Below are 17,536 nucleotides of genomic sequence, written 5' to 3'. Positions count from 1 at the left end.
AAAGAAGAAGATAGCAGGAGAGGAAGAATGAAGGGGAGTAAGTCAGAGGGGGAGACGAACCAGGAGAGATGATGGACTCTGAAAAACAAACTGAGGTTTCTAGAGGGGAGGAGGGTAGGGGGATGGGTTAGCCTGGTGATGGGTATTAAAGAGGGCACATTCTGCATGGAGCACTGGGTGTTATGCACAAACAATGAATCATGGAACACTACACCAAAACAAATTGTAATATATGGTGATTAACATAACAATAAAAATTAAAAAAAAAATATTAAAGGGGACTCCCTGAGTGGAAAGGGGAGACCCAAAATGAAAGTCTAAAGGTAGGAAACTAAAGCAGTAGAAATTAGTATTTCTGTAAAAATTCAGTCAAGGTATTCACAAAATAAATGGAAAACATGTAAAATATGTAAATATGTGAAATACGACAAAATATTCCTAAAATGTGGGGAGAAGAGTAAAGAATGGGTCTAAACTTAAACAATCATCAAAATAATATAGACTGCTACATGCAGAAGATGTCATACACAAACCTAACAGTAACCATATAACAAAAACCACTAATAAATATGTAAATAACAAAGAGAAAAAAATCCCAATATATCAGTAAGGAAAATCACCAAATGATGAAAGAGATAAAAATACAGGATCAGAAAAAAATCTTCAGAAACAACCATGAAACAAAGAATAAAATGACAATATATTTTCAATAATTACTTTGAAGGTAAATGGACTAAATGCTCCAATCAAAAGTCATAGGGGGACAGAATGGGTAAAAAAATAAGACCCACCTATATGCAGCCTACAAGAGACTCACTTTAGACCTAAAGACACTAACAGATTGAAAATGAGGGAGTGGAGAAACATCTATCATGAAAATGTATGTCAACAGAAAGATGGAGGAGCAATACTTATATCAGAGAAAACAGACTTTAAAACAAAGACTAACAAGAGAAAAAGGAGGGCAATATATAATCATAAAGGGGATACCCAACCAGAAGATACAACAATTTTAAATATCTAGGCACCCAATGAATGAGCAAAAAAAGAAAGAGTTAATAACAAATATAAATAATCAATAACCATACAATAGTTAGTTACTTTAACACCCAAATTACATCAATGAGCTGATCATCTAAACAGAACACCGGGCACCTGGGTGGCTCAGGCAGTTAAGCATCTGCATCTCAGCTCATGATCTCATGGTCCTGGGATAGAGCCCCACGTAGGGCTCCCTGCTCCGTGGGGAGTCTGCCTCTCCCTCTCCCTCTGCCCCTCCCCACTGCTCATGCTCTCTCTCTCTCTCTCTCTCACTCTCAATCTCTCAAATAAATAAAATCTTTTTTAAAAAACGAACATCAACAAGGGAACAATGGCTCTGAATGACACTGGAAAAGATGGATTTAACATATATATTCAGAACATTCCATCCTAAAACAAGAGAATACACATTCTTTTCAAGTGCACACTGAACAACCTACAGAATAGATCACGTATTAGCTCTCAAAACAAGCCACAACAAATTCAAGAAGATTGAAGTCATACCATACATCTTTTCTGACCACAACACTATGAAACTAGAAGTCAACCACAAGAAAAATCTGGAAAGACTAAATATATGCAGGTTAAATAACATGCAACTAGTCCATGAATGGCTCAACCAGGAAATAAAAGAAGAAATAAAAAATTACATAGAAATAAATGAAAATGAAAACACAATGGTCCAAAACCTCTGGGATGCAGCAGAAGCTATTCTAACACGGAAGTTTATAGCAATACAGGTGTACCTCAAAAAGCAAGAAAACTCTCAAATAAACAACCTGACCTTCCATCTAAAGGAGCTAGAAAAAAACCACAAACAAAACCTTAAACCAGCAGAAAGAAGGAAAGAATAAAGATTAGAGCAGAAATAGGGGCACCTGGGTGGCTCCGTCGTTAAGTGTCTGCCTTCGGCTGAGGTCATGATTCCAGGGTCCTGGGATCCAGCCCCACATCAGGCTCCCTGCTCGGCGGGAAGCCTGTTTCTCCCTCTCCCACTCCCCCTGCTTGTGTTCCCTCTCTCACTCTCTCTCTCTCTCTCTATCAGAAAATAAATACAATCCTAGAAACATCACCAAAGGCAAGGGAAGCAAGGGCAAAAATGGAACTATTGGGATTTCATCAAGATAAAAAGCTTTTGCACAGCAAAAGAAACAGTCCACAAAACCAAAAGACAACTGACAGAATGGGAGAAAATATTTGCAAATGATATATAAGATAAAGGGCTAGTATCCAAAATCTATAAAGAACTTATCAAACTCAACACCCAAAGAACAAATAATCCAATCAAGAAATGGGCAGAAGACATGAACAGACATTTTTCCAAAGAAGACATCCAAATGGCCAACAGACACAAGAAAATGTGCTCAACATCGTTCAGCATCAGGGAAATCCAAATCAAAACCTCAATGAGATACCACCTCACACCAGTCAGAATGGCTAAAATTAACAAGTCAGGAAACAACAGATGTTGGCGGGGATGCGGAGAAAGAGGAACGCTCCTGCACTGTTGGTGGGAATGCAAGCTGGTGCAGCCACTCTGGAAAACAGCATGGAGGTTCCTCAAACAGTTGAAAATAGAGCTACCATACGATCCAGCAATTGCACTCCTGGGTATTTACCCCAAAGATACAAATGTAGGGACCCGAAGGGGTACGTGTACCCCAATGTTTATAGCAGCAATGTCCACAATAGCCAAACTGTGGAAAGAGCCAAGATGTCCATCTACAGATGAATGGATAAAGAAGATGTGGTATATATACACAATGGCATATTATGCAGCCATCAAAAGGAATGAGATCTTGCCATTTGCAATGACATGGATGGAACTGGAGGGTGTTATGCTGAGTGAAATAAGTCAATCAGAGAAAGACATGTATCATATGAACTCACTGATATGAGGAATTCTTAATCTCAGGAAAATAAATACAATCTTAAAAAAAAGATTAGAGCAGAAATAAATGATATAAACATTTTTTAAAAATAGAACAGGGGCGCCTGGGTGGCTCAGTTGGTTGAGCGACTGCCTTCGGCTCAGGTCATGATCCTGGAGTCCCGGGATCGAGTCCCGCGTCGGGCTCCCTGCTTGGCGGGGAGTCTGCTTCTCCCTCTGACCCTCCTCCCTCTCGTGCTCTCTGTCTCTCATTCTCTCTCTCTCAAATAAATAAATAAAATCTTTAAAAAAAAAAATAGAACAGATCAATGAAACCAAGAGCTGTTTCTTTGAAACAATTAATAAAATTGATAAAGCTCTAGCCAGACTTAGCAAAAAGAAAAGAGAATGGACCCAAATAAACAAAATCACAAATGAGAGAGGAGAAATAATCAACATCACAGAAATATGAACAATTATAGGAGAATATTATGAAAAATGATATGCAACAAATTGGACAACCTAGAAGAAATGAATAAATTAACAGAATCACATAAATTCCCAAAATGGAAACAGGAAGAAATAGAAAATTTGGACAGACTGATAACCAGCAAAGAAATTGAGTCAGTAATCAAAAAACTCCCAACAAACAAAAGTCCAGGACCAGATGGCTTCACAGGCGAATTCTACCAAACATTTAAGAAAGAGTTAATACCTATTCTTCTCAAACTGTCCCCAAAAAATTGAAAAGGAAAGAAAACTTCCAAATTCATTCTATGAGGCCAGCATTACCCTGATACCAAAACTAGATAAACACACCACTAAAAAAGAGAACCACAGGCCAATATCCTTTATCCTTGATGAATATAGATGCAAAAATCCTCAACAAAACACTAGCAAACCGAATCTAACAGTACATTAAAAAAAATCATTCACCACAATCAAGTGGGATTTACTCCCGGATTGTAAGGGTGGTTTAATATTTGCAAATCAGTCAACATATTACATCACATCAATAAGAGAAAGAATAAACCATATGATCATTTCAATAGATGCAGAAAAAGCATTTGACATAGTATAACATCCATTTATGATAAAAAGTCTCAATGAAATAGGTTTAGAGGAAACATACCTCAACATAATAAAGGCCATCTATGTAAAACCCACAGGTAACATCATACTTAATGAGGAAGAACTGAGAGTGTTTTCCTAAGGTCAGCAACAAGTCAAGGATGTCCACTCTTTCACTTTTATTCAAGATACTAGTGGAAGTCAAGCCACAGCAATCAGACAACAACAACAAAATAAAAAGCATCCAAATTGGTAGGAAGAAGTAAAACTTTCACTATTTGCAGATGACATGATACTGTATAAAGAAAACCTAAATAACTCTACCACAAAACAGCTAGAACTGAAAAGAAATTCGGTAAAGTTGCAGGATACTAAATCTATATACAGATATCTGTTGCATTTCTTTCTTCTTTAAAGATTTATTTTTTTTAGAGAGAGAGAGCACAAGCAGGGGGAGGAGCAGAGGGAGAAAGAGAGAGGATCTTAAGTATGCTCAGTGTGGGGCTTGATCCCAGGTCCCTGAGATCATGACCTGAGCTGAAATCAAGAGTTAGACACTTAACCGACTGAACCACCCAGGCGCCTCAGATATCTGTTCCATTTCTATACACCAATAATGTAGCAGCAGAAAGAGAAATTAAGAAACCAATCCCATTTACAGTTGTATGAAAAATAGTAGGATACATAGGAATAAACCTAACCAAAGAGGTAAAAGATCTGTACTCTGAAAACTATAAAACAGTGATAAAAGAAATTGAAAATGACAAAAAGAAATGGAAAGACATTCCATACTGATAGATTAGAACAAATACTGTTAAAATGTCTATACTACAAAAAGCAATCTACAGATTCAATGCAATCCCTATCAAAATATCAACATTTTTTTCAAAGAACTAGAACAAATGATCCTAAAATCTGTATGCAACCACAAAAGACCCTGAATAGGCAAAGCAATCTTGAAAAAGCATCACAATTCTGGACTTCACTTTATATTACAAAGCTGTAGTGATCAAAACAGTACTGGCACAAAAGTAGATACATAGATCAATAGAACAGAATAGAATTTCAGAAATAAACCCACAACTATAGGCCAATTAATCTCTGACAAAGCAGGAAAGAATATCCAGTAGGAAAAAGAAATTCTCTTCAACAAATGATGTTGGCAAAACTGGACCACAACATGCAAAACAATGAAACTGGACCATTTTCTTACACCATACACAAGAATAAATTCAAAATGGATGAAAGACCTAAATGGGAGACCTGAAATCATAAAAAGCCTAGAAGAGAACACAGAAGTAACTTCTTTGACCTCGGCCCTAGCAACTTCTTTCTAGCTATGTCTCCTCAGGCAAGGGAAACAAAAGCAAAAATAAACTACTGGGACTACATCAAAATAAAAAGCTTCTCTATAGTCAAGGAAACAATCAACAAAACTGAAAGACAACCTACTGAATGCCATAAGACATTTGCAAATGACGTATTCGATAAAGGGTTAGTACCCAAAATATATAAAGGACTTATAAAACTCAACACCCAAAAAACAAATAATCCAATTAAAAAATGGGTAGAAGAAATGAACAGACATTTCTCCAAAGACATCCAGATGGCCAGCAGACACATGAAAAGATACTCAACACCACTTATCAGCAGAGAAATGTAATCAAATCTACAATAAGATATCACTTCACACCTGTTGGAATGACTAAAATCAACAACACAAGAATCAACAGATGTTGGCAAGGATGCAGAGAAAGGGTACCCTCTTGCACTGTTGGTAGGAATGCAAACTGGTAGAGCCACTACAGAAAATAGTATGGAGGTTCCTCAAAAATTTAGAAATAGAACTACCCTCTGATCCAGCAATTGCACTACTGGGGATTTACCCAAGGAATGCAAAACACTAATTCAAAAAGATACATACACCTCATGTTTAGAGCAGCACTATTTACAATAGCCAAATTATGGAAGCAGCCCAACTGTCTATCCATTAATGAGTGCATAAAGAAGTTGTGGTATATATATATATATATATATATATATATATATATATATATATACAATGGAATATTATTCAGCCATAAAAAAGAATGGAATCTTTTCATTTGAAATGACATGGATAGAGGTAGAGAGTATAATGCTAAGTGAAGTAAGACAGAGAAAGATAAGTACCATATAATTTCACCAATATGTGGAATTTAAGAGACAAAACAAATGAGCAAAGGGACAAAAATACAGAGATGAGAGAAAGGCAAATGAAGAAACAGACTCATCATTATAGAGAACAAAGTGTTAACCAGAAGGAGGTGGGTGGGGGGTAAATGGGTTAAAAATGTAATGGGGATTAAGGTGTGCACTTCTCATAGTGAGTACTGGGAATTGTTTGGAATTCCTGAATCACTATATTATTCACCTGAAACTAATAAAACACTGAATGTTAAAAAAATAGAAAATAAAATAAAAACACTTATATTTAAAGGAAAAAGGGAAATGTGGCTTATACATGTTTACACATACACAGTCTGTACACGTGTACACACACACACACACACACACACACACACACACACACACACAGAGGAACAGTATTCAGCCATAAAAAAGAATGGAGTCTTGCTATTTTCAATAGCATGAATGGACCCTCAAGATATTATCTTCCTCTTTATATTTCTCAGGCTAAGGGAAATAAGTCAGAAAGAGAAAGACAAATATCATATGATCTCACTTATATGTGGAATTAAAAAAAAAGACTCCTATATACAGAGAACAGATTAATGATTAATTAATCATTGCCACAGGTTGCCAGAGGTGGGAAATGGGTTGAGCAAAATGGGTGAAGGCAGTCAAAGATAGAAACTTCCTGTTATAAAATAAGTAATTCCTGGGTTGTCATGTACATCATGGTGACTATAGTTAATAATATTGTATTGTATATTTCAAAGTTGCTAAGAGATTAGATCTTAAAAGTTCTCATCACAAGAAAAAAATTCTGTAACTATGTATGGTGATAGATGTTCGCTATACTTATTGTGGTGATCATTTTGCAATATATACAAATATCAAATCAATATGTTGTATATTTAAAACTAATATAAGTTTGTATGTCAGTTATACCTCAATAAAATAATAAAATAAAATACACTACAATTCTGGTAAAAAAATAAAAATGAATGATATTAAAATGGTTCAATGTGATTAATTTTAACTAGTTATATCTTGCAGGTTCATGTCAATATGATTATGAAAGGGCCGCTATCTTTCAGTTTATCTGTGTCAGGGCATTTTTCAGCTTTTTCTTTAATAAGTTTGAAAAACTTACAAAATTTCCAATAAACACATTTGAAAATTAAATGAGAAGATCTGTTAGCATCAAACACATATCTTTTAAATTAATTTTTAGGTAAAGTCCTTTCTCCTAGAAACTACTCCTGAAGTATTTGTATAAAGATATGAAAGAAGATATAAAAATAACTCCTAAAATTTTTCCTATGTCCATGTGAAAAAACTTTATATAAATACATGTGGTGGAAGAGGGCACCTGAGTGGCTCAGTCGGTTAAGTGTCTGACTCTTGGTTTCAGTTCAGGTCATGATCTCAGGGTCCTGGGTTCAAGCCTCACATAGGGCTCCACACTCAGTGGGCAGTCTGCTTGAGGATTCTCTCTCCCTCTCCCTCAGCCCCTTCCCCCACTCATTTTTTTTCTCTCTCTCTCAAATAAATCTTTAAAAAAAAAAAACAAGTGGTGGAAGAAGATACATTAATACTGCTCTTAGTTTCTTAATATACAAAGAAATAACAGTAACAAGTAACACCTTCAAAAGATAAAAGGGACATAATTCTAGTCAATGGGGCTATATCAGTCACATTTCAAAGTAATCTTAAAACACCAGTTCAGGGTTTGGGACAAGACGGCAGAAATCCAATTCTCTCAGTTCTTCCTACCTCTTAAGTCCAACTAAATAATGTGGAAATAATAGAGTAGACAATCACATCTGGATACTGAAGGATGAAAATATGAAGGTGGACTGGCTAGGGACTCCCAGGATTCGATGAAAAACAGCAGTTTGGCATCTCCCAATTACCCACCCAATGACAAGATAGTCCAGGCTCAGTGTCTCCTGACTCTCAGCTCAAAGGCAAAAGCAGCACAAGTCCAGTGGTCTCCTGACCCCCAACCCAGCAGAAGGTAGTTCAGGTGGGCCCTTTCCTCCCCTCCCCTCCCCTAGTAACATTGGAGGGAGCTCCACCAGTAGCATGTGGCCTGGAGTTCTGGCCTGGGGCAGCAGCAATGGGGCCCAGTGGTGTCAGGTGAACCAACCAGACAGAACTAGTACTACAAGGGCTCTGAAAACTAAATTATCATTAGAACCACAGCCCACAAAAGTAGATCAGAACCTATGCATCTAAATAGGGTAACTGCCTGATAAAATAGAGTATTTTTTTTTAGTAGGCTCTACAACCAACGCAGGGCTTGAACTCATGACCCTGAGATCAAGAGTCGCATGCTCTACTGACTGAACCAGCCAGGTGCCCCCTTAAAACAGAGTATTTAAATATGATCCAGAGTCTCCCAAAATAATGTCCAAAATGTCCAGAAAACGAATGAAAATTCCTTATCATACCAAAAGCCAGGAAAATCACAATTTGAATGCAAAAAGACAATCAAGAGATGCCAACACCAAGATGAATCAGATAATGGATTTATCTGATAAGAATTTTATTTCGTCTAAAGATTTTATTTATTTGTCAGAGAGAGAGAGAGAGAGAGTGAGCACAAGCAGGGGGAGCGGCAGGCAGAGGGAGAAGCAGGCTCCCCACTGAGCAAGGAGCCTGATGCAGGACTCGACCCCAGGACCCTGGGATCATGACCTAAGCTGAAGGCAGATGATTAATTGACTAGCTACCCAGGTGTCCCTATCTGATAAGGATTTTAAAGCAGCCATCATCAAAATGCTTCAATGAGCAATTACAAATATTTTTGAAGCAAATGCAAAAACAGAAAATCTCATAGAAAAAGAGATATTAAAAGAGAATTAATGGAAATTATAAAAATAAAGCACAATCACAGGAAGTGACATCACCAAGATGGCAACATAGGTTGTTTCTGACTTTGCTCACAAGAACAACTAATAACTATTCAAGAACAAGACACCACTGAAAGATTCCTAGAACATGGGGGTGTGGCTGAAGCACCCCTCTGCACCACAGAGACCAAGTCAGACTGGATTAGAAGGGTAAGAGAAGGGACACCTGGGTGGCTCAGTTGGTTAAGCATCTGACTCTTGATTTCAGCTCAGGTCATGATCTCAGGGTTGTGAGATCAAGCCCCGAGTTGGGCTCTGTGCTGGGCGTGGAGCCTGCTTAAGATTTTCTCTCCCTCTCCCTCTGACCCTACCTCCTGTTCATGCTCACTCTCTCTCTCCCCCCTCTAAAAAAAAAAAAGTGTAAGAGAAGTGGCTATACATTGGCCACATTGCCCCTACCCCATGCCAGCATAGTACCCGAGCCTCCAGTACCTCCAGTGGGAAAAGAGAACCTGGGGGGACAACCAGCCCTTGCTCAGCATTGCGGGGGCCCCTATTTTGATTTCACACCACAGGCATAGCAGGAGAATCTGCAGGGCTCAACCACTGGGAATATGAGTATGACAGGGAAGGAGAGAAAGGCTTGCAGCTGGCCAACACACGGATCATGGCAGACCAAATTCATACCTGCAGTACCCAAATAGTAATCCCAACGAGTGGTTTTGCTCATCTGCAGAATCAAGTTGGGGACGTATTCTGACTAGTAAGATATCATTGTCATTTTATGTGCATTAGCCTAATGACTAATGATGTTGAACATCTTTTTACATACCTGTTGACCTTTTGTACATCTTCTTTGGAGAAGTGTCTATTTGGGTCTTTTGCCCATTTGTTAATTGGGTTATTTGTTTTCTTGCTATTGAGTTATAGGAGTTCATTATATATTTTAGATATTAACCCATTATCAGATATATAGTCTGCAAATATTTTTCCCATTCCATAGGTTTTCTTTTCACTCTGCTAATGGTTTCTTTTGTTGTACATAAGTTTTTTAGTTTGATGTAGTCCCACTTGTTCATTTTTTATTCTGTTACTTGTGTTTTAGGTGTCATAGCCAAGAAATCATTACCAAGACCCATGTCTAAGAGCTTTATTCCTGTGTTTTCTTCTAGGAGTTTCATGGTTTCAGGTCTTACATTTAGGTCTCTAATCCATTTCAAGTTAACTTTTGTGAGTGGTGTAAGATATGGATCCAGTTTCATTCTTCTACATGGGAATATCCAATTACCCCAGCCCCATTTATTGAAAAGACTGTCTTTTCTCCATTGAGTATTCTTGGCTCCCTTGTGAAATATTAGTTGACTTGTATATGTTTGGGTTTTTTTCTGGGCTCTTGATTGTGCTCCACTGGTCTATTTGTCTGTTTTTATGCCAGTATGATACTGTTTCGATGACTATAACTTTATAATATAGCTTGAAATCAGGAAGTGTGATGTCTCCTGCTTTGTTTTTCTTTCTCAGGATTTGGGTCTTTTGTGGTTCCATATACATTTTAGGAGTGCTTCTTCTAGCTCTGTGATAAATGGCACTGGACTCTTGATAGGGATTGCATTGAATCTATAGATAGCTTTCAGTAGTACTGACATTTTAACATTAACTCTTCTGAGCCACGAACACAGAATACCTATTCATTTATTTGTGTTTTCTTTGATTTCTTTCACCCATGTCTTGTAGTTTTCAGAGTAGAAATCTTTCCCTTCTTTACTTATTCTTTAAGTATTTTGTTGTTTGGGATACTACTGTAAATGGGATTAATACCTTTTATCTCTTTTCTTGCCTGATTGCTCTACCTAGGATTTTTAATATTATGTTGAATTAAGAGTGGTGAGAGTGTTCCTGATATTAGAGGAAAAGCTTTCAACCTTTCATCATTGAGTAAGATGTTAGATGTGGATTTATCATACATGGCCTTTATTATATTGAGATATGTTCCTTCTATGTCTAATTTCTTAAGAGTTTTTACCATGAATGTTTAATTATGTCAATGCATTTTCTGCATCTACTGAGATGATCCTATGATTCTTTTATTTCATTCTACTAATATGATCAGATGATTCACTTCTTTCAATCAAATCATTGATTAATTTGTATATATTGAACCATCATCCTTGCATCCCTGGGATAAATCCTATTTGATTATAATGTATGATCCTTTTAATGTGCTTTTGAATTCAGTTTGCTAGTATATTATTGAGGTTTTTTGCATCTATATTCATCAGGGAATAGGCCTGTCATTTTCTTTTCTAGTAGTATCCTTTTCTGGTTTTGGTATCAGGATAATGCCAGCCTGGTAAAATGAGTTTGGGAAGGTTCCCTCCTCTTCACTACTATGAGTTTGAGAAGGATTAATGTTAATTATTCCTTAAGTATTTGGTAAAAGTCACCAGCGAAGCCATCTGGTCCTGGGCTTTTATTTGTTGGGAAAGTTTTGATTACTGATTCAATCTCCTTAATAGTAATTGGTCTGTTCAGATTTTCTATTTCTTCCTGATTCAGTCTTGGTAAATTGTATGTTTCTAAGCATTTATCCATTTCTAGGTTGTATAGTTTGTTGGCATTTCGTTGTTCATCATAGCCTCTTAGGATCCTTTGAATATCTGTTATCAGTTGTAATGCCTCCCTTTTCATTTATAATTTTGTTGATTTGGGTCCTTACTCTTTTGTCCTTGCTTAGTCTAGCTAACGGTTTGTTAATTTTGTTTATCTGTTCAAAGAACCGACTCTTAGTTTGGTTAATCTCTTCTATTGTTTCTCTGTTCTCTATTTCATTTCTTTCTACTCTAATCATTATTTCTTCTGCTAACTTTGAGCTCAGTTTGTTCTTTTTCTAATTCCTTAATGTGTAGAGTTAAGTTGCTTATTTGGGATCTTTCTTGCTTCTTAATGCAGACATTTATTGCTATGAACTTCCCTTCCAGGAGTGCTTTTGCTGCATCCCACAAGTTCTGGTATGTTGTGTTTCCATTTTGTCTCAAGAATTTTTTTTTATTTTTAAAGATTTTGTTATTTTTTATTTGAGAGCAAGAGAGTGCGAGAGTGAGAGAGCATGAGAGAGAGAGAGTGTATGCACACAAGCCGGGGGGAGGGGCAGAGGGAGAAGGAGAAGCAGGCTCCTCAATGGGCAGGGAGCACGACACAGGACTCGATCCCAGGACCCTGAGATCATGACCTGAGTCAAAGGCAGACACTTAACCAATTGACCCATCCAGGTGCCTCTGTCTCAAGAAATGGGTATGCGCAAACTGAGCTCTAGAAATATTGCCTCACACCTATTAGAACAGCCATTATCAAAAAGACAAGATAACAAATGCTGGCAAAGATGTGGAGAAAAGAGAACTATTGTGTAGTTAGTGGGACTGTAAATTGGTACAGCCACTCTGGAAAATGGTATGGAAGATCATTAAAAAATTAGAAATAGAACTACCATATGATTCAGCAATTTGACTTCCAGGAATATATCCCCAAAAAACAAAAACACTAACTCAAAAAGATATCTCCACTCCTGTGTTCATAGCAGCATTCTTTACAATAGCAGGACATGGAACATGGAAACAGCCTGTCTGTCCATGGATGGATGAATGGATAAAGAAACTGTGGTGTGTGCACATGTGCACACACACATACACACAACTATTATTTGGCCATAAGAAGGGGAAATCCTACCATTTGCAACATCATCAATGGACTTTGAGGGCATTATGCTAAGTGAAATAAGTCAGAGAGAAAGACAAATACTGTATAATCTCATAAGTGGAATCTAAAAAAAACCCAAAATTAAAAAAAGAATCCACACATATTCATAGAAAAAGAGATAAGACTTGTGGTTGCGAGAGGCCAGGGTGGGGGGAGGGAAAACTGGAAGATGGTTAAAAAGTACAAACTTCCAGTTATAAGATAAATAAGTACTAGGGATACAATATACAACACAATGACTATAGTTAACACTGCTGTGTGAGATATAGGAAAGTTGTTAAGAAAGGACATCCTGTGAGTTCTCACCACAAAGAGAGCTTTTTTCCTTCTTTTTTTTCTTTTCTTTTTATTATATTTAGATGAGAAGATGGATGTTAGTTGAATCTATTGTGGTAATCATTTCACAATGTATATGTAAATTAAACCATCATGATGTATACCTTAAACTTATACAATGATGTATGTCCACTATCTCTCAATAAAACTGGAAAAAAAGTACAATCATAGAAATAAACTCATCAAATGGGCACAATAGCAGAATGAATAGGACAAAGGAAAGAATCAGTAAACCTGAAGAGAGAACAATAAAAATTATCCAATCTGAACAACACAGAGGAAAATATTAATTTCCAACTACCAAATAATACCTGGTTATACTTCATTTCTTTAAGATTAGCAGGACTTTTACTCTAAATTACACTATTCCTTCTTTCCTTTTTTAACACTTATAAGCTTTTCTTAAGAGTATTATAATAATGAGAAAAAGAAAACAGTCAATAATTTAACATTCCATATGATCATTATTAACATAAAAAAGTAAAAATAATACCTACTATTTTATTGAACATACACACAAATACAAGAACACAGAAGCTTCTCTAATCAAGATTCACTAAGCACCTATTGAGTGCAAATACTTCAAAATACTCTGTTTTGATGGTATGAATTTGAAGATACTCACCTTCTAACTAAATCCGGTTTTAGAAGAGTTGCTTGTTCAATTCCAACTGCCTGGGATACAGGCTGTAAATAGCACAGAAATAAAACTTGTTATAACAACAAACTTCAAGCTAAAACTGCAATCTGCTATTATTTCAAAAAACATGGTTGTTACATTTCATATTTTGGTTACCTCACAAACTAGGTAGAATGTCTATGTTATTGAATATTTGATGTTACTACCAAAGATAAAGAAAAATAGAATGTAGCAGTATTCATCAATATTTTTCATTACTTTTGTCTGTGTTATTTTTCAATGGAAAACACTGACATTCAGCTTCCAGTCTGATTGTAAAACTGGTACTAAAAGGGAGAGTTGCCGCCATTTCACAAACAGATAAATATATGACTCAGGCTTTAACTTGTGTGCTCGGCTCTTTCTTGCTCTCTTTACACTAAACTACTGACAACTATCCCTTTGAGGCCTTAATATCAGCAGCTGCAATACTGGCCCTCTAAGAAAGAAAACGCCAACTATGTTGGAAAACAATTTTAAACATTTATCTAATCCATCCTACATATTGCCACTGGTGACAGCACAGTGTCCTTAAAATGCAAATCTACCAAAACTGATCTCTTCCCTACCCAGTTTAAACCTCTATGATGGTTCCTCATCTCTAGACGAACCATGAGAGACAATGGACTCTGAAAAACAAACTGAGGGTTCTAGAGGGGAGGGGGTGGGGGGATGGGTTAGCCTGGTGATGGGTATTAAAGAGGACACATTCTGCGTGGAGCACTGGGTGTTATGCACAAACAATGAATCATGGAACACTACATCAAAAACTAATGATGTAATGTATGGTGATTAATATAACAATAAAAAAACCAAAGCAGATTAAGCTCTTGGGTGGCAAAGTCCTCAATGAACTGGTCCCTGCCTCATTCTCAGAGTCCTCCACTTGAAGCCACACTGAACTGTAGCTCCTCTCGATGAGCTGGGCTCTTCCATATACTGTGACTCTACTTATGTTCCTTCATCTTCCTGGACTATTTCAACTCCTCCTCAGTCTTGTCCATTCTACGGACAGAACTCCAACAAGAAGCATCTATTACAATAGGTTCCAGACAAACCAGCAAAACTGCTTTGGGTACTCTTTAAAAAATATATATACTTTATTTAGCTCTTATCTTGTTTTCTAAACTATAAGGGATGAAGGTTTCCTGGAAAATGACTGATTCCAACATTGGGGCAAACAAAGTACAAGATGAGGCTGGATCATCTTGTTATGCCAAAAAGAACTGCTCAAAGAATAATGGGAACATACCAAAAATATACAGAAGCCAGCTTGAAGGGGTTCCTACTACCCAAATATGGCACAATTTGGGCATCAAGATAAACAATGATAGTAACAGAATATAACCTATTCAATAAAATTAGAATACATGAGTTCATACTGATACAAACAAAGTTTTTATAGCACAAAGCCAACTAATAAATATAAGGAATGATGAAATCAGAAAATCATCAATGGATGATATAACTAGTGGGTAAAATTTACATAGTTTCAAAATATCTCCCCACAGATTACTTATTAATTACAAAAGCAAAAAAAGGTCACTTTATGGTAGAAAACTACACGTAGCAGCCTCCACCCTAACCAAAGAATTAAAATCAACCTCAGCAATAGCGGGACAAACTGACATCACATGCCTCCTACTATGATGATGTGCAAAGAATACCTCATCACTTTCATGGTATTCCTGACAAAAATGCATGATCTGAATCTGAGCAAAAGGAAATTTCAAACTCAAATTGAAGGATATTCTTTTTTTTCTTCTTCTTTTATTTTTTTTAAGTAGGGTCCATGCTGGGCTTGAACTAACAACCTTGAGATCAAGACCTGAGCTGAGATCAAGAATCAGACACTTTACCGACTGAGCCACCCAGGTACCCCAAACTGAAGGACAGTCTATAAAATAACCAATCTTGGGGCACCTGGGTGGCTCAGTTGGTTAAGTGCCTGCCTTTGGCTCAGGTCATGATCCCAGGGTCCTGGGATAGAGCCCTGCATCTGGCTCCCTGCTCAACGGGGAGTCTGCTTCTCCCTCTGCCCCTCCCCCCACTCATTTTCTCTCTCTCTAATAAATAAAATCTTTAAAACAACAACAACAACAAAATAACCAACCTTTATTCTTCAAAAAATATCAATGTTAGGAAAGACAAAGAATGGCTGATTAAAGGAGACAAAAGAGACAACATAACTAAAGCCAATGCAGGATCTTCAATTAGATCCTGGATCAAAGAAGGAAAATTGCCATAAAGAACATTATTTGGGCAATTGGTTAAATTTTAATGTGGACAACTGATTACACAGTAGTATGATATTCATATTAAATTCCTTGAATTTTGTCATTGTATTGTGGTTAAAAAAATCCTTATTCTTATACTGAAATATTTAAGAGTAAACGGGCATGTCTACAACTAGTTCTCCCATGCTCCAGAGGGAAAATCATGTGGGCATAAATGGATAGATGGATAGATGGATGGATGAATGGATGGAGGAAGGATGACCAACCAACCAAAAAATCGATGCACCATCATCTGGGAATGCCTTTTATCATGTCCCTCTTTATCTTATATGTTTAAAGTCTGACTCCAAGGACTCTGTCTGATTTATCTTTGTATTCTCAGTGCCTCTTACCACAGTGTCTGGCACACTGTAGGCTTCTAATAAATGTTTAAGATAGAAAGAAATAAGAAAGAAAACAGTGACATAAGAAGAAAGGTTGTGCCATAAAAATGTTCGTGATCCAATATTACCATTCCTGGATATAAACCCTAAGGAAATAATACAAAGGGAGAAAAAAATACATAATATAAAGTTTGTTTCATATAAATAGTCAATAAATGGTAGCTATCTCTGTGTTTTGATTGTGGTATTATACATAATAAAAACTGGCAGCAAGTTAGTTGTTCAGGAATAGGGGATGAGTTAGGTAAATATGAATATTTATTGCACTATCATCTGGCCATTGAATACTGGAATTGTGAAGGCTAAGTAAAGGCAGGGAAAACTACTTACCAATGAATGAAAAAAGTAGAAAACAAAACTGTACATATAAGTACAACCACTTACACATGTGTTAAAAGCCTGGAATACTATAACAAATATTATAATCACTGCCATGTTAAGGAAATAGCATTCTAGGTGAAAATCCCCATCTTCTTACTTTTTTATAACGTTACTACATACATTTTCTAATTTAAAACTCTGAAAGGATATCAAATACTAAGCGTATAGGAAAACAGGTATTTTCATAAACCACTGGTGGGATTGTAAACTGGTTACACCTTTCTGAAGGGTAACTTGACAATCAATGCAAGTCTTAAAAACATCTAGCAATGACATTTCTAGAAATTTACCCAAGGATATAATTAAGAGTGTATACAAAGGAAATAACTAAGAGTATATACAAAGATTTAGCTATAAGAATGTTCCTCACAACATAGACTATAATCACAAAGTGCAAAAAAATTAGACACTTGTTCCTTTACTTGTTCCATTATATAAATAATGGTATATCCATAGTAAAGGATATTATGTATCTCCTTAAAAATGTGTTAAAACATATAAGATAACACTAAAAGTAAAAAAAAGATTATAAAAGAATATGTATACTATGGTTACATTAAAATTACATGTATGTATAAGCATCTAAAATGGAAGAATATACAACAAGGTGTTAAATAAGCTTATCTATATTCATCTTGCTTTAGTAATTAAGAAAAAAATAAATTCAACTTTGTACAGATTTATCAACCCTCAAATCTGGT

General features: G+C 36.4%; 1 protein-coding gene across 3 annotated transcripts in view; it reads right to left on the bottom strand.

The window, feature by feature from the left end:
* Window positions 1-17,536, bottom strand: part of WNK3 (WNK lysine deficient protein kinase 3) — a 155,809-nt gene that overhangs the window by 50,885 nt on the left and 87,388 nt on the right. For all 3 annotated transcript variants that reach the window (XM_027609128.2, XM_027609129.2, XM_027609130.2), the window contains one exon: window positions 13,721-13,782. In XM_027609128.2, the coding sequence (XP_027464929.1) occupies window positions 13,721-13,782 (62 nt within the window). The remainder of the gene's footprint in view (window positions 1-13,720; window positions 13,783-17,536) is intronic.

Source organism: Zalophus californianus, chromosome X (assembly GCF_009762305.2).
Source record: "Zalophus californianus isolate mZalCal1 chromosome X, mZalCal1.pri.v2, whole genome shotgun sequence".
In the NCBI taxonomy this organism is placed as follows: Eukaryota; Metazoa; Chordata; class Mammalia; order Carnivora; family Otariidae; genus Zalophus; species Zalophus californianus.
The sequence above is the reverse complement of the archived record's forward strand: the minus strand, read 5'-3'. Positions and strand labels throughout refer to the sequence as shown.